Source organism: Anopheles aquasalis, chromosome 3, assembly GCF_943734665.1.
Source record: "Anopheles aquasalis chromosome 3, idAnoAquaMG_Q_19, whole genome shotgun sequence".
Taxonomy (NCBI): Eukaryota; Metazoa; Arthropoda; class Insecta; order Diptera; family Culicidae; genus Anopheles; species Anopheles aquasalis.
In genome coordinates, this window is record NC_064878.1 from 18,011,051 (window position 1) to 18,034,095 (window position 23,045).

General features: G+C 49.1%; 2 protein-coding genes across 6 annotated transcripts in view; both read left to right on the forward strand.

Annotated features, from left to right (window-relative positions):
- The first annotated feature begins 1,699 nt into the window (after window positions 1–1,699).
- LOC126573996 (hyaluronidase Tab y 2.0101-like) lies at window positions 1,700–15,608 on the forward strand. Of its 4 annotated transcripts, XM_050233874.1 has the most exons (9): window positions 2,434–2,517; window positions 2,603–2,738; window positions 2,867–3,250; window positions 5,361–5,653; window positions 5,745–5,884; window positions 11,032–11,213; window positions 11,794–12,004; window positions 15,214–15,302; window positions 15,380–15,608. In XM_050233874.1, the coding sequence occupies exons 3-9, from the start codon at window positions 3,174–3,176 to the stop codon at window positions 15,489–15,491; spliced, it is 1,104 nt and encodes a 367-aa protein (XP_050089831.1). In that variant the 5' UTR covers window positions 2,434–2,517; window positions 2,603–2,738; window positions 2,867–3,173; the 3' UTR covers window positions 15,492–15,608. The 4 variants fall into 4 exon arrangements, with proteins under 4 accessions (XP_050089829.1, XP_050089830.1, XP_050089831.1 ...); XM_050233872.1 differs by lacking the exon at window positions 2,434–2,517 and adding an exon at window positions 1,700–1,823 and having other exon boundaries at window positions 2,603–3,250; XM_050233873.1 differs by lacking the exon at window positions 2,434–2,517 and adding an exon at window positions 2,065–2,082 and having other exon boundaries at window positions 2,603–3,250.
- Window positions 15,609–20,255: 4,647 nt separating this feature from the next.
- LOC126576413 (apolipoprotein D-like) overlaps window positions 20,256–23,045 on the forward strand; it is a 9,805-nt gene continuing 7,015 nt past the window's right edge. For both annotated transcript variants that reach the window (XR_007608302.1, XM_050237676.1), the window contains exon 1: window positions 20,256–20,797. Coding sequence is in view for 1 of the 2 variants with exons in the window: in XM_050237676.1 (XP_050093633.1) it covers window positions 20,660–20,797 (138 nt within the window). In the remaining variant the exon portion in view is untranslated. The remainder of the gene's footprint in view (window positions 20,798–23,045) is intronic.

The following is a 23,045-nucleotide window of genomic DNA, read 5'->3' on the forward strand; positions in this document are numbered from 1 at the left end:
TTTAACCGCTCACCGAAGCACCCTCATGCGGTGCGCAAATCATTTTATCTTTTTCCGCGCGATGATGCTCGCGCGAGTGCGCTCAACGCCCCCACCCAGTTGCGATTCTAATCATATTTACGATGCAATTTCTCTCTCTCTCTCGCTCACTTGCTCGCTCGGTGAGTCATCGTCACTGCTCGGCACTAAACCAGGGCCACCACCACCCCCAGCAGAGAGAGAGAGAACCATCATACTTGAGGGAGGCTGTACACTCGGTGCACAACATCAGAATGCACCTCTGGGTTACCTCTGGGAGCTAGTGCTTTGTTTCGAGCATCATCGTAGCTTCCTGTACCGTAGCTCTTAATGGTGATGCACCACAACTACGGAGCGAACGATGTTCTGGAGCGAAAGAAAAAATGTGAAAACGCCAGCTGGCTGCAGCAGAAATGAACCATTTCGAGGCTAGTGTGGAAAGCTGACGAGTGTTGTTGTTGTTGTTGTTCAAAAACCCAGCTCCCAGGTTGATGATTTGTTTGTGTGCATTACTCCGCATCAGTTAAGTTACAGCAAGCACTGCGGGATCGCACTAGTCCCTGTCTGTCTATCGGTCTGCCTGACTGCCTGTCTGACGTCATAACACCTTCTCCAACCGCCATCGCCACCACATCTTCTTCGTTTTTTTTCTCTTATTTTCTTTTACGTTTTCTGTTGCTGCTCACCAAGTTCTTGTTTGTATACTTTTCGGTTTGCATGTTGCCGTTTTACTTTCTCCGCCATATTTAGCTTTCTTTCGTTAGCGAACACACCCGATGTTGTTCTGGAAACGCGCGAACCAGCGTTCTTGCCTTTTTTGTGTGCTTTGCTTCTTGCACCGACTCCGTCACCACCGTCTTTCACCGTGGAATCAGCAATAATGCCGGGCGAGGAACCGCACAACAAACAAGCAGCCGAGAAAGCAGCCACTTTTGCTGTGGCGCGCATGAAGCGCGTTGTGTTGTTGTGTGCGGCCAAAGGGAAAACAAACAAACTTTGCACGGAAAAGCTGCCAAGCAGCATGAATGTTGGATTACATTTGCAAAATGCACTTCATGATCTCCAGCCAGCCAAGTTCCGGCTGCAGCTGTTTCCTGGCTAATAAAGTTGAATCCTTCCGGATTGCTTCCCTGGCAACTCCTGGGAAGGAGTATACATGTACATGGTACCTTGAAGTAGCTAGAAGTGCCTGTTCGCATCTTTAACTCCAAGTATAATCAACACACAGCCTTCCAACTTCTTAACTTGTCAATTGTTGATAGTGCAAAGCATTGAGGTTAATTTTTACTACCTTGATCAGGAAGTGAAACAGTTCCCATCATCCACTCACAATGTCGATCGTCTGTGCCCTCGGTCCTCTCAATTGCTTCGTAGTTCCGTACGAGGTAATTCCTGCAATTCCTCTCCGTGCGTCGCGGACGACGGAATGCCCCCCGGGGCAGAACGCGGTGCGGAAATGGCGAACCAAAGGTGCCGACGAGACAAAGCAACACTCGACGAGGCGCATGGTTGGGTGACAACACTCGCGCGTTTGTTTATTGCCAGCCAGTCAGTCCATTGTTTGTTTGCTTCCACCGAAACCACTCCAAAGTGCGAGCGAACTGTTTTTGTGTTTTTGTTGTTTTCTGTGTGCGACAGTAAACGACGATGATGAGCCGTTGTCGTTTGGTTTTCGGTGGCAGCAGCAGCAGCAGCAGTCGCACGCGCGTACAACCCACTAGCGAGCGCGATTGCTGCTGGTTTGATCATTCATCGGGTTGCCCTGGAAACCGTTCCATCAGCAGCGGTGTAAGTTCATCAACCGGGTACGTTGGTGCGGCGGTAGTCGCTGGTGAAGGAGAACGAGGAACGAAGAACGCGCTACAAGGGTTAGCGGGTGAGGAAGAAATCGGGCACACTGGAACTTAATTAGCGAGGCACGATCAAGACACGATCGCGGTCGCGGACGGTATCGAAGCGAGTGAGCGCAAAAACAACACTGAGGAGAAGAAACACTGGAACAGTGACAGTGACAGAGTGGAACCGCGTGGACGCATTCTAATGGCGGCCAAATGCGGTACTGCGGTAGGGCTGGGCTGCTTAGAATCTAGAACGATAGAGACCCAGTGGAGTGGCCCTCGATCGGTGCTCGGTGTTCGGTGCCCTATTCGGCACGTGCGATTACGGGCGTTACGCATGAAGATTTGCGGATGGCCCGGTTTGACACTAGGGTGTCAACGCTGCCAGCGTCGTGCCTGTGCTGCGATCCATCTCGCTCCGATCCCGAACCCTCCACCTTTCTGACACTCTGGACGCGGTGGCTAATGGATTTTAAATATGCAACCCCCCCCCCCCAAAGGGTGGTGGCCACAAGTGTGCGAAACCGTTCAATGGAAAGACGTCGTCGTTGAGTACGAGCGTGCGCCAGTCACCTAACCGATTCGCTACCGATTGGACGTCTTGCGGAAAGATGATGAATCCAGCTGTTGCGCCAGCTCGTCTCGTCGTCGTCGTCCATCGGTATCGTCTCATGCGCTGGAATGACCCGTCGATGTCGTGGCCGTTATCTGGTGTTTGTTTACTGAACGTGTGGTTTCTTTTCTAGATGCAGCCCTCACTTTAGTAGTAGCTCCGTTTCGAGTGTCGCTCCGTAGTGTCAAGTGCCGCGAGTGTGCAGTGTGATAAGCCGATACCGAAGGATGCCCAACGTCCTCACTCCGCGTGTCGATGACAGATAGTTGGTTAGCGTCACAAAACAGCTCAACAACTCAATTCGAACCGAACCAATTGAGTCAATCTGGTGTGGATACGTGAAGGGCAAAATCTAAGGGCCAATAGATATAACCTTACGCACTGATTGTATCCACAGCTAGTTGACCGTTGTACCCGGGGAGGGGGAGCGCCGGTAAAGTCGGACTAGTGCTTCGGTTCGATAACGAAACAGTTCAGCTCAGCTGATTGCGAAACGATCAACGATCTGCGCGTAGGATACAAGACGGATACAAGACGACACCAACTGGCTATCTGCAGCGCATTAGCATCAATTCATTAGCGTTAGCTGCACTGTATTATCGTCGGAACGTCGTGAGCGGTCGTGGTGATAAGTGATAATTTGTGCCATTTGTGGTGTAGTGCTGCTACCGGGAAGGTTCCTGCCAAATATTTGCCCCTCCAAAATGCGACAAATGAACGCTGCAGCGACATCCTGGATTCTGAGGACAATCGTGTTGCTCCAAGGAGTAGCGTGTATTTGGTAAGTTACGGTGCGAATGCAAAAGAAACACACCTTGTAGGATACATCACGCAATGCCTGAATTCTACAAGATGTTTATTAATTTGGTGGCACACGAAGATCACTCAAGGTCGGCTTTCATCTCAAGTGTCAAGCTAACTGGGACACTCCCATTTAGATGGAATAATTGACTAACTGACTTTCCTAAACTGTGTCCAACAGGCGCATTACAATATCAGGTGGGCTGTCAGGTTGTTGCTGTACCAAAACCAAGCCCGACTTAGTACGTTCTGTATAAAGTTCCACCAGGAACACAAACCAAGATTCATTCACGCAATCACACTTCATTCACAATTCAGTTCCCATCCAATCTCCCCGACGGTGCGTCCTTCAACAGCAGCAGCCTTCTCTCCCGCTCTCTGATGAGCTCTGAATTCATTTGGAACCCATTTGTTCTACTTTGTCCACACGGGAAGTGACTGCAGGCCCCTACACCCCCCCGAAAAACGTTCGTACCACTTTCCATCAGCGAATGCTAGTTAGTTTGTCAAACTTCACCCACACATCGGCAGGAGTGCCACGAAAACTTGTGCCCCAGCTGTTGTCTTATCACATGTAGGGCAGTGGTACCACCAGCAGAAGCCGTCCGCCGTCGCAGTCGCTAGTGTAAAGGATACTTTGCATAGCTGCATGCATAATGTAAAGAGAGAGAGAGAGAGAAGTTCCCGGTCCCTTTCTCCAAATGTATACCCCCGTTCCTGGCTACAAAGTTTCCCGCTCACTAGTTCTTGTCCCGCGACCCACTCACTGGCCTGCCTATCTAATACCCACGTTGGCACTCTCTCCACTCTGTACACTGTAACACTTTTCCGATCGGCATCATCTCCAAGGCAGCCAAAGCTCACTGCCACTACGTTTCTACGTGGTCTACGGTGGCCAAGAAATCCGTCCCACGTCTCCTTCCTCTCCCGGGGTTGCGGTATCCGCACGCCAACGAACGTTTAATTAAATCTCAAAGAACGAACGATCCCGTTTATATCCCGTGCGCCTCGCAAGGATTCCCCGAATAAATCACCGTCTAGCCAACCCCCGGTCGTGTCGGCTGGATTATGATTCACTAATTGAACTAAATTTGGCACAATTAGACAACCCGGAATTAATAATAAATTAATGCACCGGCCAACGTAATACTGACGTGCTCGTTCGTTCGTTCGTTCGTTCGTTCGTTCGCTTCCGTTCCGTCGTCGACGGCATCTTGGCCGCAAGGGGATGCGTAGGTTGGCCAGGCCCGTTGTCTAATTAGCTTTCGGAGGGGCCTTCGCCTCAGTTAAATCGTTCACATCAATCATGGGGAACGAAAGGGGCGGCCTGCAGCCTAACTAACTCGGATGGCCGTGGGTGCCGTAAGCTGCCACAGATTAATTCTCCTCAAGCAGGGCTCCAGGATTTGTTGGTCCCCAAAATTAGATCCAATCAAACGACCACGACGTGCTCCATGGACGGATGATTCCCCGTTGGACTTGGTACCACGAAACCACTGCTATCTCGCCAGGAACTATAGCGTCACTCAACTCGAATCGAATCGAACGTTGATGGTGGTTTTTGATTTAACATTTAACACTTCACATTGAGCACAGACCGGTAAATGAAGAATGATGGTTAAAAAATTCAAATTACTTGCAAGCTGGAGCAAGTCCAGGCAGCTGCACGATGGCAACGATGGCTGTCAAGTCCCATCAGGACGGTCTCGATAATCCAGCAACAGGTTACAATGGGCGCTGACTGATGGGGAAACAAAACTAATGTACCCAAACCCCTAAACCTTGCCGCTTCACTCGCGCGTTTGTTTCCATTTTTCACTTCCCTTTTCCCGGGGCGGTATGATTGATGATGTCCCACCGACCGACAGCTGTCAGAAGGAATTAGAATACTTCTTTTTTGGTGGTCGGGGGGCGGACCCCTCCTCTTCGCTTTCGCCCATTTCAGCAAAACGGGCAGACCAATCATCACTGCCGCTGTTCCGAGGGGGGGGGTTGAAAAATGAACATCATCATCCTTTTTGAGGCCCCCTGGTGAAAATTTCTCAATCCCCCGATAATCATATATTTGCTGTTGCTCCATCCTCCGGCAGGTCATTCGAAGTGTACTGGAACATACCGACGTTCATGTGTACCCAATTCGGGATGAATTTTAGTAGCATCGGAAAGACGTTCGGCGTGCTGCAGAACGCAAACGATTCGTTCCGTGGCGATGCCGTCTCGATCCTGTACGATCCGGGCAAGTTTCCTGCCCTACTGGAGAAACCGTCCACCAAGACGCTGTACAAGCGTAACGGTGGTGTACCGCAGGAAGGCAATCTGACCGAGCATCTGGCACTGTTTGAGCGGCACCTGGATGAGCTGATACCGGATCGGAATTTTAGCGGTAAGTAGCAACTGTGAGGAATCGGTAATAACCGATTCATCTCAGGACTCAGGACTAATCTGCTACTATTAAACCCCACACTCGGACCCAGGTATCGGTGTCATCGATTTCGAGTCCTGGCGGCCAATCTATCGGCAAAACTTTGGCTCACTGCAACCGTACAAGGATTTGTCGATGAAGATCGAAAAGGACCGCCATCCGTACTGGTCAACGAGCCGGCTCGAGCGTGAGGTAAGCAACTACCCAGCCTACTATTTCTCCTTTTAGAGCGAGGCAGGATAATGATGTCGTCGCTTACGACGTCACAACGTAAACAACCGCTAAGTGGCCAACAATGGTTCGAGCGACGACGATGACGATGACGACGGCGTGCGGCACCATTAGAATGCTTTCAGCTTCGTCCCATTCGTTTTCACCAAACAACCGGACCCATAGATAACCACTTACCGTCGTCACGAGCGCGTTTCTTTGTTTTCTGGCCTGTCCCAACACAACAAAGAAAAAACTGGACAAACCAGTTTCCCAAAAGTTGCTTTCTTCTCCCTTTCAAATTTCCTTTATTACCAGAATCCCATTTCCCATCATCATCGCCTCGAAACCCCTCTCTCTCACTGTCTCTTCCCGTCGGATCGGGGAGTATCGGACGAAAATGGCGATCATCATCGACGTCATCAGGGCGCGGGGGGGAGGGGACGAAGGGTCAGCCCCCACCGCCCAGTCCCTGGTCAAACCGGTAAAAAGGGATAATAAATGAGCGTGGAAAAGCTTGCCACTAGCTCACGCAGTTCCCCCGGTCTAACGATGAGGTTTCGAGCTCGCCTCGGACTCATAAATATGCGCCAATCAGGCGTGGCTTCCCCGGGCCGTGGGTCCCGAAGGTCAAGGGTGCGGTCCCACGGGATGGAAGAGTGTCCGGTAAGGGGAGTGAACGTGGGGGGTTGGTTTGAACTGCACGTGGTGATTTGTTTACTTCCGGGTACTTTACCCTCCCTATGATAAGTATATTCTGGATCCCTTTTTCCGTTCGTTTTCCGTTTTTTTTTTCGTTTGGCGAAAGCCGCAGTTAATATGTTTTCCAGCTTTTCGTTTCCTGTTTTTCTTCTTCTTTTTTCTGTTGATTCGTGTGGCGGATGAACCGTTCAGCACATCAATTTATTTCCTCCATTCTACTTTAGTGCGCGATTTAATGTGCTGCGCTCTGAGCCTGAGTGGCTAAAGTCCTTTCATGTTGTGTTTTGGGGGGGGGGGGAGTGGAACGGTTCTAAAAAATAAATGGGATTCAACGTATGTTATGGCGTCCGTGGAATCCTTTTTAAATACAGTGAAGCCTTCGCGTGGGGTTTTTTTCGCAACACATTAATAATCTGTCCCTCGAAATAGTAGCGAAAGTTCTTGTCCGATTCGAGCCCTTCCAATCGATGGATCGAACTGAAAGCAACCATTTTTCGATTTCCCTTTTCACTCCCGGAGTTTTTTTTTTTGCATCCCCCAATCAATTCAACTTCTTTTTGCCAAATTCCAATGATTCATCTGTTTTTTTCCCCATTTTTCCGCCTTTTTAGCACGGGAGAGTGCGCTGCCCGTTAATCCGTAGCACCAAACAGCACTCTTCGCCTGTGCATCCAATCGGGAAAACTTTTGCAAACCGAGAATGGTGTGTGAGAAAAACCTCTTCAGGGAATTAATTGACCAGACCGACCGGGACCCTTTTCCGTGGCGACGGATCGAAGCTCTGTTGTTGCTCCCTCACCAGTAATCGAACCGTTCCGTGCTAACCACAGCCAAACAAGCAGTCTCACCCCATCTTCTACTGGTTTCTCGTTAAAAATTCATCGTTTTTCATTGAAGGACATTCGTACAGCAAGCTAGTATACATACTCTGGTACACTCTTCTCCTAGTACAGCCGCTCTTTTCGCTATTTTTCTGTTCAAACGGCATTTTACTCGGCTCATTGAGCGCGATTGGTTGCCTGCTGCTGTATCGCGGTGGCTAATGAAGCCTGAATTCGGCGAAGGCTCCGGACAAACGCCAACTTACTGTAGTTGTTGTAGGCGGTAAACAAGATTCTGTCCGGATCGTGACGCTGATCACTAAACGTCTACGTTTGGCTAGTGGTGAACAGGGATAGGAATGAAAACCCAATGCCCCAAAAGAGTGAAAAGCTTCTCTACCGTGGCCTTGAAGCCCTTGGAGATGCCCATACGCTGCGCATCTCATTTCATCTCGGCAACGGAGCAGACCGATTGTCGGCCAAGGGATCCGATTTCCAGTTGGAAAATTGGATTGAAACGGAAATATGAACATCCCTCGGTGGACTGCTCACTCTCTTTCTCTCTCTCTGAACTTCTCCGGAACCTTGGAATTCGAGATCCGGTGCGATTGTTTCAGTGTCCGTTAGCAGAATCGTTAGTGGCCGTACGGGTTCGATCGATACCGCCTTCGGAAGCCCTCCCGGGAGACGACTGCCGGTCAGAGAAGAGAAGGTCGCATTTGAAATGGTTTGTCCGGGCTACCAGCTGCCACTTTCATCCCCGGAGATCCCGGAGTTTCCCCGGAAAGCTTAATAAACCGGAAAATGAAAATCATATCTTGAAAGGGCGAGCCCGGAGTGGGCGCGAATGGTTTAAAGCATCATTTCCTGCCCCTTCCGGAGGCGCTAGACGGGCAGAACAAGAAGAAGGAAAAACAAAAACAAAAACACAATCAAATGGATTGGCGTTGGGCTCCTTCGGGCGACGAACGGAAGACGAAAGGTCAGACGGATTTCTTTTTCTGCCAAAAGGGATGACCTGACCTGGGCGGTGAGGAAAAACAGGCAGCATCCATGCCATCTGCAAGAAGATGGATTACCGGATCAGAGAGATTATTATCCGTTGGGAGCAGCAACAGCAGCTGTTGTATGTAGCACGATCACTGCCCACAGGCTAACGGGATCAAACAACATGCCTTTTCAGTTTTCGATAAGGAAATTCAATCGGTTATTCCTAAACGTAGCTTGAAATCAGTTAGTAGTATCCCTAACTAAGAGTACACTTAAATCAAGACACTATCATTAATTATCAGTGAACTGCGTGCGCCTAAACTCGAATCAACTAAGGTCAACAGTGACAGAGCAACCCAACTTTGACAACCATATCCCGCTCTTAGCTCACTGCGATGCTGCTAATGGCTACTGCGATGACTGTGGTCGTAATTTTTGGAATAGTTACTATGCCAAGACAAATGAGAAAACAAGCACCTCCTGGGCTCCCCAATTTGGCCAATCAACCATCGCGCCACGGACAAATGGCCTCCCACTCTAGTCAGCGAAAACCCACCACACTCGCACACAGTATCTACTAGCCGGGAGGGGGGGGAGTTGCGGTGACTGTTTCATTATGTCACCCCTAATGAGCGGGTCCCAGTAATAGACCATCAAAACCATAACCTAACTACTACACCACAGCTTCCCTTTTCTCGCTCCCAGCTTCCTCTCCCGCACCCAAAACAACTGACGCACGAAAAGGTCAAACAGTGTCCACTTTGCCGGAAGGTCCCACGTTCCGACCACCGCCGGGAATCGATACCGCCTTGCTACACCGCGTAAGTGAGGTTATGGGTTTGGTTCGATCGCTCCGAATCCCTCTGCGTTCAGAGCAGTTCTTTCTCTCTCTCTCTCTCTCTCTGTCGCTCTCTCACTTCCGGCAAGATTTATTGCTCCCGACAAAACACCGGAACCGGCCATAACCGCACTGTCAAATGTCAAAGAGAGGAACCGTACTCGTCGTTGGACGGCGTTGGTTTTTGGGGCGAACCCAAGGCACACGATCACACGATTTGTCAGTTGATGTTCCCCGGTTACGACTGATGAAGAGGGGGAGCGAGTGTTGCCGATGGTTTTAAATGCCAAAAACCGCCAAAGGACAATGTGATGTGTCCCCACCAAAAAGCCAAAACCTCCCGCTGGCCATAAATAAATTCGCTCCAGCGCTTGATTGGTATCTTGCTGAGCTATCTGCTAAGCAAACCACCATTGCTACTGCGGTCAAATTCCATGCCGATACTTTTTCCACCGTGACCGTACCATGGCATCCCAAAAGGATGGTCAAACGAATAGCAGGTTTGGTTGTTAATTTGCGCGGTTACCTCATCTCGACTGTCTCGCTAACCGCCGGGTCACGGAAGACGAGAAAACGAAACCACCGAACCACCGAACCGTCACTGCCGACGAGCCGGGCAACCTCACTACAACGCTAATTAGGTACTCGACCACCGAAAAGGATGATGCTTTCGGACAAAGTTGCACGAAACAAGAACCAGACCGGGCCCAAAATGCTGTGCTGTGCTGCTGATCAGGGCATCGGGGCACCGGGCTAATTATTTGTAGTGGAAGCTATTCAGCGATTTTTCGTCCAACATTGTTTCCAACGGAATCACTCTATCGCTCTTTAGGTTTGCGCATTAAGCAGCTTGAAGCACTCTCGGCGGAACTGTGATTCTCGTTGCCGGTACCTCAAGTACCAGCGCAAACAAAGTTTGGAAACCAATTGGAGCACTCACTTGCACATGGAAATGGAAATGCATCCGAATGACTGCTTTACGATCGGAATCATCAACTTTATCGTCAAGAAATTTTCACCAGCAAGCACTTTCTGCAGCTCTCTGCATCTCTCTGCCCCTGAATCCGGTCAACCACCTCCGGTTTTAGCCTTTATGAGGCTCAGCCAGTGGTCATAGCGGTGGTGGCGGTGATCCAATAAAACTTAATTAATATCCTTTACGATATTAGTTTTGTACCGACCCAGGAGCCACCCAGGATGCCGGAAACCAAAAATAAACTTTCAAAACCCAACGTCGACGGCGCTGCCGACAAGCTGCCAATTGGCGAAAATGTCCGCCTGATGCTGCCGCTGCTCCTGTCCCGTGCCACTTTTAAGGTCAGCCTTTTAATGAATTTTCCCCCCTGAGGGGGATAAGTGAAGCAAAGTTGGATTCCAGACTTTCAGAGATTCGCCCGCATCGGAACCGTCCATGCGCGGCATTAGCTTTTTCCCAGCTTCCTGCTTTGGCCAGACAGTAATAGGTTCTAGGTCATCTAGGTTTTTGGGACCATCCCGGCCGGGGTGTGTCTTCCCGCACACCGCACACCAAACATCGTATCACGGATGGTCGGGGGAGACAACGTCGACCCCAACTTGTTACTCCCTGTGCGCCCCGTAGTGGGTCACAGAAACATAAAACTTCGAAATCCTTCCATTACTCGTCGTTTCTCCTCCGAAACCGAACCACCGTATCCACCCACGGATGCACCGTTCATCTTCATTCCCGGTTTTATATCTCCTCTTGTTTTTCGGTGTCTGTGTCGTTGTGTATGTGCGCATGACACTTCTCTTTGCAGGCAACACGACGCTTCGAAGCAACAGGGCGAGAGTTTATGGAGCGTACGCTACGGTTAGCAAAGGAGCGGCGACCTCGGGCGGCCTGGGGTTACTATGCCTTTCCGTACTGCTTCAACATGAACGGTGGAGCGAACAGCCGTACCGAGAACTGTTCGCCGGAAGTGCAACGTGAAAACAACCGGTAATAGCACACGCACACACAAGCACACAAACACATACACATACTTTCTGGCACACAATCCTGGCGTTCCGTTTGGTTCGCCAGTCCAGAGAATCCTGCAGAAGCTCCTCCACTGGTAGTGGCTGCGAATTCGCAATCCAAACGTAAAACAAAGACTCAGACCAAGGCTCAAGGGCAAAGGAAGGATATACTGGCACCGAGGTCCAGTGCCCAAAAGTGCAGACATTAATAAATTATCACCACAGCTCTAGTGGCGAACCAGTTCCGGTGTTCTGCTTCCCGGTAAAACACCGGGTACTGTGTTCTGTGGACAACGATCGCCTACTGGCGGCCTGGTAGGAACAATAGGCTCGATTCTGGCTTGCAAGTGACTTGCGGACTATCTGGATGCAGCCCGGTGCATCCACCGTAACACCGCTTAAACTCCTATCAACCTTTTAACCGCCTAGGATAGCTCCGGCCAGTTTAACGTTCAAAGGCGATTGGATTCGACTCTCGGCACCTCGAACACAGCCCGACTCAATCATCGCCCTCACTCAACTTCCTGTTCTACTCTGTGCTCTCTTTCTGTCTTCCGCAGCATCCTGTGGCTGTTCGATGGATCGGATATCGTGTTTCCCTCGGTGTACTTGCGCGAAAGTCTGTCGCCGGGCGAACGGGAGCAGCTGATCCGGGGCCGCGTCAGGGAGGCGGTACGGGTTGCGCAACGGACGATCGGAGCGAAGGCGAGACGCAAGGTGCTGACGTATCTGCGCTACGTCTACACCGACACGATACAGTACCTGACCGAGGTAGGTCCGCCAGGCACTCAAACTGGCATTATTGGAACATGCCCACACATGTTTATGACCCGTGGCATATGTGAATCGTTCGTTGAGTGTGATTTGTTTTCCTCGAACTCGAATGACACTTGTTGCACGTGTCGCACATACCGGATAGCCCTAGTAATATATCAGATCAAAGGATTTATCAGCAGCTCTGATTTTTTTCCAATGCCCAACAATTCCGGTATGCAATCTAAAATAGCAGCAAGAGCATCGCACGTATAAAACAATCCCCATCAACTGTCTTTGCTGCTGTCATGGCTGACACTTGCACTTTGCACCGGCTTACTGCGTTCCTTCGGATGCAATCAGCACTCAGCAACCGTCCGTGTCACCTTACCTAATGGCATGCTTTCACAGTGAACGTCATCGCTCTGGTATTTTTACTTCCGAGTTCCACTTACCCCTTTGAAAACTGACCTTCTTCTTCATCACTTTTCAAGAATGATGGGCAACTTCCGCTAGCAACCGACGCGCCATTGCCTTCTCGAAGGCAACTGTGCACAAAGTCAAGGCCAAAGTCTCAGCACAAGGCAAGGCGTCATTGACAATTTGGTTTCGGGTAAAACTCCACAGCAGTGGCCAGGGGACTCGTGTGCCTGTCGTCGTCTCCATGGGGCCCTCTCCGGTTTAATCTGATCCTGGCACCCGTCTGCTGCAACTCTGCTTTCGCATCTGGCCGGAACAGGAAGAGCTGCGTGAAATTTAATTATGACGACCGACGCCAACAAACTGACGTAGCAGCTTGCTCACGGGTGGTCCCGTGCCTTGTGTTGCTTGGCACAAGCTGAAGATGAAACTTAAAACTGCACCAGATACACCGATTACGTACGTAGCTAGGAACACCAGGACCGGACAGGTGATCACCTTTCACTTGTTGCTCATCTCCGGATGAGCTGCGGATTCACCGAGAAGTTGCACAACAAACATCCCTGTTTCAAACATACCCCCACGGTGCCACGGTGTGTTGTGTTGCCAGAATCAATGTTTTCGAACAACTTTTTGATGAGGTTCCAAACCAAGACCACCACGAACAACCAACTCCATGCCATGGACAGGTTGATAGACAAATTGTCTGCTTCTCAGTTAATGGCAGATTGTTTTAAACGAAAACGATTCTTGATCTCGATCGCTTGACTCCGAAATGAGGCACCAAAAGTTGACGCCGAATTACAGGACGAGAGTGCATTAATGAAGCTCACTAAGCTCCGGCAGGAAATCCAGTGTCACAGCCACGGCCACGGAATGGAGAAAGCGAGGCACATTCGCCGGCTTATAAAAACATCTCCTCACTGTTCTCCGCTCCTGAAAGTTTCATTCTTTTTTTTTTGCGGCAATTTTCTTTCATTTTCCAACTCCCTGGTGGTGGTGCTGCCTTGTCTCGTGGTGGTGATGGTGGTGATGAGGTGAAGGGGAACTTTTTAATTATTTTCGCATTTCTCTCATCGCCCACGGTGTGCTTCCGTTGTGCAGCGCAGCGCAGCGCACAGGAAATAAAATCGCAAAACATTCCACTCGCTCGCGGTGGCTGGCTGGCGAATGAAGGCGAAACCCAATTGCCCCACTGGCTGTGCCACCGGACGAGGTGACAGACCGCCACGGCCACGGCCCAGACAACGGGCTAGGGCGCATTCCTTTGTTTTTTTGTCTTTCTGTTTCCAACTCCTTACTGTTCGCTGCCAATATCCCTCGCACCGGCGAGAGTCGTCCCCGAGCACAATCAGCCTGTTTTTCATTTCCGTTTTCTAAACACATCCTTCCTCCAGTCGTCCCCCAAAGAGTACCCCCTCCCTCCCGGTAGGAATTGAACTTCAAAATTTCCATGCGAAAAGTCGATGCGAACGGAACTCGAGGGTTTTCGCTCGGCTTGAGAAAACGAATTTCCCCTGGGAACGGGGGCTTAAAATTGAGTAAGGATCAGCATTGACAACCCGGCAAGCCGACCCGGCCAGGCCCGGGGCATCTCAATCGGGTAGCCAGCTCGCAGCCAGCCAACGAAGAACCACTCGAGGATACGCAAAACAAACAAACAAACAAACACAAATCCATCCTCGCTCGCTTGCTTGCGCCGGAAACGTACACCCGGGTTATGCACAATTTGGCTTCCGCTAGGTCGACCGGCCGGCCTTCCTGTGCCTTCCTCGAAGGCACAAGTTTGACAGCATACAAAAAAAAAATTCCAACAGCAAAAGTGCCAGTTGAGTGCCAGGCCAGTTGCGAAACTTATGATTGCTCAGTGGAAAGGGACCCATACTTTTTTTCCTGCCGAATTTTTGGCAGTTTAGCTGCCCGGCGTATGAAATGTGTGTCTCCATTAAAACTCCATCTCTTTTCGCCCTTTTTCGGTAGAGCAAAACGGAGAGTTAAGCGGTGAGTTCAACGAAAATACCTCCAGTTATCCCAGTTTAGCATAATTGCGCCGATGCTGAGATGATGAAACCAAAGAAAAGAAAAGTGTCGATAAAACCGTTTAAAGAATACTCTCTCCCAACTCCAAGTGTCGCAAATCCCGATAATAAGTGCGGCTAATAAGGAATAGGAAAGTAGAAGAGGTGATAACAGTTCGCATTCAGCACAATCCGACCACAGAAACCGGCTGTGTGCCAGCGTGCCCAAAAAGTTAAATGTCGCTTTCGATGGTTTCACCCAAAAAGTGTGTCCACTCGACCATAAAGGCACGACTTTGCTCGACGCTAGACATCTCCTCCACGGTCCAACTCGTTAGTGCAGGTCATAGTCCAACTTTTTTAATCAAATTTGTTCTCATTATCCTGTGCCTTGTATCCTCCTGCCATCCCGGCCATCGCCCCCCCTTTTTGACACTTCATTTCCGCTGCTCATTGATGATGATGATGATGATGAGCATGACGATGGTGGCCACCACCGGACACGGACGGACTGGGTCTGGTTTTGTTTCAAATTCGCAAGCCAACGGTCACTCGTACCCCCACAGTAGTAGTGGTTTGTAGGCAAAGTTGAGGGATTAATTTGACTTAGCATTGAGTATGTTCCGTGGTTACGGTGAGTCATAGGGCGTCGCCGGGTCACAAGCCGGCTGAACGTTGCGGTCGGTGAAATAGTCGCAAACTGGAATATGAAAAGTTTGTGCTACACTTCACTGCACATTTCAAGCCTTGTGGCTTACCGATTCTCGTCGTTCTTTTTTATTTTCGCAGAGCGATTGGATTAATGCGCTGACGGCGATGAAGAGTACCGGTTCCGATGGGATCGTCCTGTGGGGCAGCTCGTTCGATCTGAATACACGGTAAGTATCGGCGTCCGTTTCCGGTCATCCAGCTGGCGAGCGTGAAATTTCAATTCTTTCCTTCCGCTCCATCACAGACAAGAGTGTGTCAACTTTAAGGCGTACCTGGAAAGCACGCTGGGGCCCGTGTTAAGCTCTCTGCAACCGCGCTACATGGTGGAAAACCTGCCGGATCCTGCCATCAACTAACAATGCACACAACTAACCAACCAATGAAAGACCAATCGGCTAAAAGCCAGTGTACAGATTCTACTTTACTTCTTACCAAATATTGACTAATGAAAATGGCTTCTGAACAACTGATAATGAGCGCAGTTCCGCTGTGCCGGTGGTTGACTTTCATTTCCTTTTTTATTCCTCTAAATGCCGGTACTCCATTCCCATTTCGCCATCAATTCACCGGCCCAGAATGACCGACCGAAAACCATTAACCACCACTCACAGCAGCTGCTCCGACAAATTGATTTCCTGCAGCCAGATTTACTTACTTGTTTCCCGGTGCCCCTCTCTTCCACCACCTGGTTGAAGTGGCGAGGTGCAATAGGCTCGCACTATATGGGCCTCCTAAAAAGTACCGGCCACATTTATCACCCACCGGCCACCCGGGGTTCGGACCGGGCGAGCGATAATCGACACGCTCGGTCGCATGCATCGTTTACGCACTGAGGGAACACGCTGGCAGAACACGATAATTAACTGCCATGATTAATGGTCCGGGCCGCGTGCGACCAACGGTTCTATACGCTGAGGGCAACAAAATTGGAAATGGATTTGAAAAATGGCCGACTCTCTTACACAATTATCCGAAAGCTGGTGCGCATTGCGAATACCAAGTACCTACCTCCTGCAGCTCTCCACAGGCCAAATGCTGCTGGCTGCACAGTAAGTATGTGTCGCTTTGAAGTCTCCCAGCATCAGACCATATTATTATGCGAATAGTAAGTACCGTGCACCCAACGCGGGCACAGTACAGTCAACTTCCTGGAAGCCATTTACGAAACCCTCAAATCCAATCCTACGTACCCGGAAACGAAAGGGCTTCAAAAAAGCTCCCCAGGGTGCTACGATCCGAGGAAATGCAACAAAGGATTTCGCACCCAAAACACACTTCACCGTAGAGAGTGGAGCATCTCATCTCTTTCTCTGGAAGAGACACAGCAAAATCCAATCAATGGGAGTGCCTGTCCCGGAAACCGCACATGCATTAACATACGGACGAGATCATATCGGTTGGATCTTCGATTGCCGTGGTGTCGAGATCTCGAGGTGACGGAAAGGCCAGCATCGCCATTTTACATTTCCAAAAACCCAATTACCACGTAACATACGATACAGGATACCGGAGAAAGGCGTTTTAGTCCAGAGAACGGAAGTGAAGACTTTGCTTTAAGTGCAAACCACAGCAAGAGTTCTCAAAGACTGAGCAAACAGCTAGGGGTAGACCTGGTTGCTGGAATTGGAATGCGTATAAATTCTTCGTTTAACAGTGATTACGAAGACGAGGTTTTAATGATATTTTTATAGACACATCTTGCAAAGTAGATTTCTACGTTACAAAGTATCAGGTGTGTGGGTTGAAATCCGTGGTTTCGCTAGAACATGGCGCCATTTTATTTGGGGGAGGCTTACAGCCTCATTTGTTATGTCGTGTAAAAGTACAACTAAATACCTTTAAAACGCAGTAAGTAACTTCTCATAATATTGACTACAACATATTTTTTTCAGCGGTTGAAAATTTATTTATTTATTTAATGATGTAAGGCTCAACGGGAATTAAAGCCTAATTGAGCTTGTTCACGATATGCTGGCTTCAAAGGATTAAAAGCGGAGATTTTGTCGTTAAAAACACAGAAGGATCGGGTACTCCAAAACAACGAGAAAATCCAGTTTTCACGTGTGTCGTGCAGTCTTCCGAAAACTCATGAAATTGTTGATAGAGAATCGGTATCAACAATAATTAATTTATTTGAAGAAGGCTCTGACCTAAAAAAAACGGTGAAAATGGGAAAACTGACTTAATAACCTTTTTTTCAACATGCTAACGCTCGGCCGCATGCTGCAAAACCGATGAAACACGTCAATTCCGAAATGTTTTCCCCCCCACTGTATACACCAGGCATTGTTCTTTCTAAATATTACTTGTTTGGTGTTTAAAAAAATTTTAGGAAGCACAGGACCTCATTTTTTATGAAAGTATTGAATGAAATGAAATTTTTAAAATTCTTAAAATATGGTAAAAAGCAGTAATTAGCGATGGGCAATATGTTTAATAAGCAGATTGTTAAGATTTTTTGAGAACTAACCCAATAAAATTTGGTACAAAAACCGTGGATTGCAACCCACACGCCTAGTATCTATCGTACTGGAGCAGAGTAAAGCATTAAATGAAACGAGTAGAAAGCGTTAATAAAACAGGAATTAGCAGGAATTTTATTTCCAGCAACAACTTGTATTTTCAAATGAACGATTCCTTATTACTTTAATATTACTACGAATTCTATTGGCCCTGTCTCGATCACAACATAAAACAAATGACAGGATCTAATGTTATTTTGTATTTTTAAAGTATCAATTTAATTTGCATTGATCTTTTTCCCTTTATTATAACTGCATCATTTGACTTTAATACTATCATTTCGTCTCTTAAAGAAGTCATCAAGAAGATCATAGTCTATGATACATTATCGATATGCTATCAAAACCCTTCAAGCATTGCGATACAATTACCTAGAAAGTATGTTCTATTAGACCTTTCGAATAGTCAATTCCACGAACAGAAGGAACAAAAAATTAAGCGGAATTTTATGCTCGCTCTGGATCTGTGTACCTTGTGCTACATTTTATGTTCTTTAATTTATTTTTCACCCCAAAAAATAAAAAAAAAGAACCTTGATCACCTTCCACCGTGTATCGCGAGAACGCAGCAAATGGATTTTACATTCACCACCCGTAAACCATCGCCAAATCATGGCCATATTTAGCTTGTTTAACATATCGATTGGTTTTCCCTATCGTTTGTTTTTGCACCTCCTCCTCCTCCTTGACGGACTTTCTGACTCGCGAAGCATGGCCCGTGCACGGCCCGGGTCCACAGCTGCGGAAATAATTTCTTATCACCACAAACAGGCCATCCCCAGCGCACAAGCGGACCGAGCATTGGTCTGGCTCTGTGGAACAACACAAACATGCAGCAAGGTAACGATGCTGTTACTGTAAACCCCGCGTGTATATCTTTTGACGAGCCCAACCGGCGCCACCACCGTACGATCGTGGCACTGCACCAGACATAAAGCATCTGGTAGCGTTGGCCAGACCCCCCACCTACCTACCGCGCGGTGTGTACCGAGCGCGTCAAAGTGCAAAACTACTTTCGTTGAGTCACCTCCGCAACGCTGCTGATGCTGCTGCTGCTGCTGGAAAGGTGGAAACAAATCCAATTTAGTATTTGCACACCGTACCGGTTCCGGTCGCCGGTTGAACCATGGCACGGCACAACACGGCACGAAGGTGCAGAAAGGGAGAAGTGAATGAAAAATGAAACTGCAAGCATTTATTCAATAATGCTGGCTATGCAAGCAATGCAATCCGGCGAACGAGTGCAACGAGTAGTGAGCGCGTGTTGTTGCGCCCATGACCCTGCCGGTCGGTACCCAAGGGGCCACACCGTCGATGGCCAAATGATGTTTCAGCACAACAGCCACGGCGGTGGCGGCTGTGGCAGTGGCGGGGTTTGATAACGAAAAAGCTGTTTACACACAACGAATCACGAGTGCAACAGCCATTATGGTGTTTGCAGCATGATGGAGGGTGCTATGTGTATATTCGTCGCAGTGTTGCTGTTGAATTCTGGATTTTTGGGAGAACTTGGAATGTTGATTTGAAGCTAGAAGAATATTCAAATGGTAGACACAATGTGAAGATGTCCGTGATCGATCGTTTAAAGTCTAATGGAAGCGTGATAGCGTCGGGGGAATTACGCGAAATGTCAAAGTTCGGCTCCAAGGCTTATCCGGCCACCCTATTTGAATCCATCTTCCGCTCCTATCAGTGCAAATAGAGCCAGCGAGCGAAGGTCATGATTTGATTAGACGTGCTCGTTCGCTCTAAAGCTTACAAACAACGATGCTTTGCGCCTGCCAATGATAGCACAGCGACTGCATCCGGAATTCCCATCACGGAGCATCACGTCAATCGCTCTTCCCGGTACCACTTCAGGGACCACGGGGCTGTGGACCTTTGTCAAGCTCAGCCTCTACCGTTGATCCGTAATCATGCTCCTCACTGTATAATCCCCTGCGAGATGTCACGGCTAATGGAATGGCTCAGCTGGTCTTTAATCTCCCGTTCTCTATCTCTCTCTCTCTCTGTCCAGCATTCTAATCCTTGGAATCGAAATGAGATAAGACAGGGCTCAACTGTCAAACCTGTTTTGATGATCGAACTCGACGAAACAGACTCTCACCAACGCTAACACAACGCTCTCAGCGATCAACCTTCAATGTCTGGCTTGAGACTTCACGGGAGAATCGCCAGAATATGGAGCAAACTGGTTCCACCGAAAGCATGAGTGTGTCATCAGCTTAGCGGCATGGCCTCGTCCACGGGGCAAACCCTGTCACTGTTGCCTGCCGCTGTTGCGACCGGTAATCGTGTAAACAAATGTGTGTGACGAAAAAGGAAATTCAATTATACGAGCGCCACCACCATCTCCCCTTCACGCTTACCGGTCGTCCAGCGAGTTGCATTCGATCGCCAGCATACTGCCCGGGGCTATGATTCACGCGATCATCTGGCATTCACCTCCTTCTCTCTTTCGCTCTCTCTCCGTCTCTCCGTCTCTCCTTCGTTTGCTGCTTGTTGTTATGATGGTTGTAGTGCTTGATAAGACGAGAGATGGCCCCTCGACCGGACCGGAGGCTGTGACCTCCGTGGCCAAACATGTGAAAGAGTGACGAGCGAACGTACGTAACACGTAAGCGCACGAGGAAACGAGAAGCGAAACGGCGCAAAGCAACGCACGATCAATTGAATAATCGACCAGACCGGACCGTGGCCTGCGGGTGAGGGATTAGCGGGCTGTTGTGTTGTGTTGTGTTGTGCCGGACCGTTGAACGAGCTCGCTACAAGAGGAACTTCCCCCCGGGGTACTGTCTGCTCCAACCGGCCAGTGGAACTTTAGCGCTCGTCCAAGCAAGACGTCCGTTGTCTTCGGCGCCCCAGCGTGAATCATCGCAGCAAGCGCAGTGATTTGTGGTAGAAGATTCGCGATCAGTTCAGAGCAAACAACAGTCAGTGAGTGGAGTAGGGTGTATTTGTGTGTTATCGTGCAGAAAACTAGCAGCCGAATCACGATCACGATGGCTTTCAAGCTTCGGTGCGTGCTGGCGGTGGCCATCGCTTCGCTGGTCTGCCTCTCCAGTACGGTCCAGGGTCATACGTACAAAACGGGTGAATGTCCTACGGTCGAACCGATGAGCGGTTTCCAGATGAAGCAGGTAGGTACTCCGGCGGTGGTGTAGATGAAGAAAAAGTAGTATCTTGACTGCCATGCGAGTGCGTAATACGATTGTACAATGACGTTATCATCACAACGCCGCCGCTGACTGATAACCTTTCACATCATACTCGCTTTCACCGTTTGAGTGGAGTCTGGCTGTTTGCTTTTATGTGAAGATTAAGTAAAGAGAACCTTGATGAAGCTACTCGATGCGAGTGTATTTGTGTTTCACGTTAGAGCATGATCATTGATCATAAAGGCGTATCAGATGATCGTTTCAAAGTGCGAACAATTACGCCGTATACTAGTTCGCAAACTACTGATGCTAATGACGTGTGATATCACACAATCATCTTGCGTGTTTCTTTACTGCATACCTTCCTAGTGACTCTACCAAAGCGGATGAATCACTGAGTCGGTAACGGTAACAACAACTGCTTAACAATGCAACGACAAGGCCTCTCTAGACAGCACAGTCACGCCCTGCTGATGGACCATTGGTGCCTTTTTAAAATATGTAAACCATTCTCGTAGGCCAAACTGAAAGCACCCCCCCCGGGCGGGTCGCTAGAGTGCCAGAGCGTTAACCCTCCTCAAACGCACGTTTCTAATTGTGCGGCAATAATCAGCCGGCCTCACCGGGCTAGACCTGCTGGACCGAAAATGGACCCACCCCAGCCATTATCGTGGCGTGGCGTGAGTTTTTGCTTCGTCTTTTCGCAGTTCTTTGTCCAGTCGGGCAACAAAGGCAGAACGAGAGCGTGCCAAACGCGAAAAGCTTTCAGCCACTACAGGCAGAGTCCCGAAGTTATGGTTTTTATTCGCAAATAAATCCAATAAATATCCTGCATCCTGTCGTCCCGAAAACGCTCTGTCAGAAGTCGCTGATCCACTTCACTTCCGGATGAATGCGATTTCGCCCTGGGACGGGGGTGGGGGGGGGGGGGTGCTCCTCATGTGGAAAAAACGAAACGGAAACGAAATCGAGAGGGTTTGGGGGGGTTAACAAGACGAAGACTAATGCTATACCAAGAGTCTGCGGGCCGGCTGGTAGCCGCCTGTTGCCGACGTTGATTGATGGCACTTTAGTCGTCGGGCTCCGAAAAGAAGAATGCTCTCTCTCTCTCGTCCGAGGTGCGCGTATGTCCGCTTCCCCCCTCGGGGGAACGATACCGGTACTTCTATCGACTTTTTGATTCTTAGCCGGACTTAAGAGACGACCGCAGATGGTGTGGACGGTGTAAGTGAAAGCGCATCGCCTGCCACAATCGATAGGACGATAATTCAATTTTCCCTCACATTTGCCCATTGTCTTTGGTGAGTGGTGATGTTACTTGTTGTCCAGTTGAAGGACACTTGGTGCAGTTTTCGTTAAGAGGGTTCTAGATTTGGGATAATGTAATCCATCAGCAACTCTCAGGAGTGTTCCAAGAAATGTTTTACCATTTCTCGTGATAGCGAATGGGGTAGTGTTATGCAGAAGTTATGTCGCAATCTCTCTAAAGGCTTCTAATTAAACCCCACACAAACGGACACACACGTACCTGTCGGCAAGAATTTAAATTACGTTGATTGCACGTCGTGACTGCTCCGAACTCACCGGTGAAAATTACAGTTCCTTGTCCTCCAGGCAGTGTTCATTGGACCTGCCGAGCTGATGGAACGATGCGCCGGGCCGGGATATTAATGGCCACCATTCCTTCCACAAACTCATAAGACGAAGACACAAACCGTGCACATCCTTCAACGGGCATCTACAGGTGCGAGAAACAAAGCGACAAGTACAGGCGACCCCCGGTAGCGAGACCTTTCCTCCGAGGTGAGCATTACTCACGAGCCAACGAGCAAAAAGCAGACCCGACCAGACGAAGATGGTGTGTAAGGTGGAAAGATAAATTTTCATTTTTGAAAATTCCCCCATGACGTACGGTCTCTGTCACCAAGTTGCGAAAGGGAAGGCAGTATGAGGCGTTCCAACTAGAGCAGAGCAACTGTCCTCATGTCGTGTCATTAACCCCCGGGGGGGGAAAAAATGAAGAATAATCACCGCCGAAGAACGAACGGGCTAGCCGACCGGTGAAGGATGTCCTCAAGTTGGCATAAGTTTTCGTCAGTCCCATTTGATGAAAGTTTTGTTGAACAAACTCCTTTATTCATGTGCAACGTAGCGCCATCAAAGGGGTGGACCGCCAGCGTGTGGACGAATACGGATGTGGAGCCAACGACTTGGAAAAGGACATTCCGTA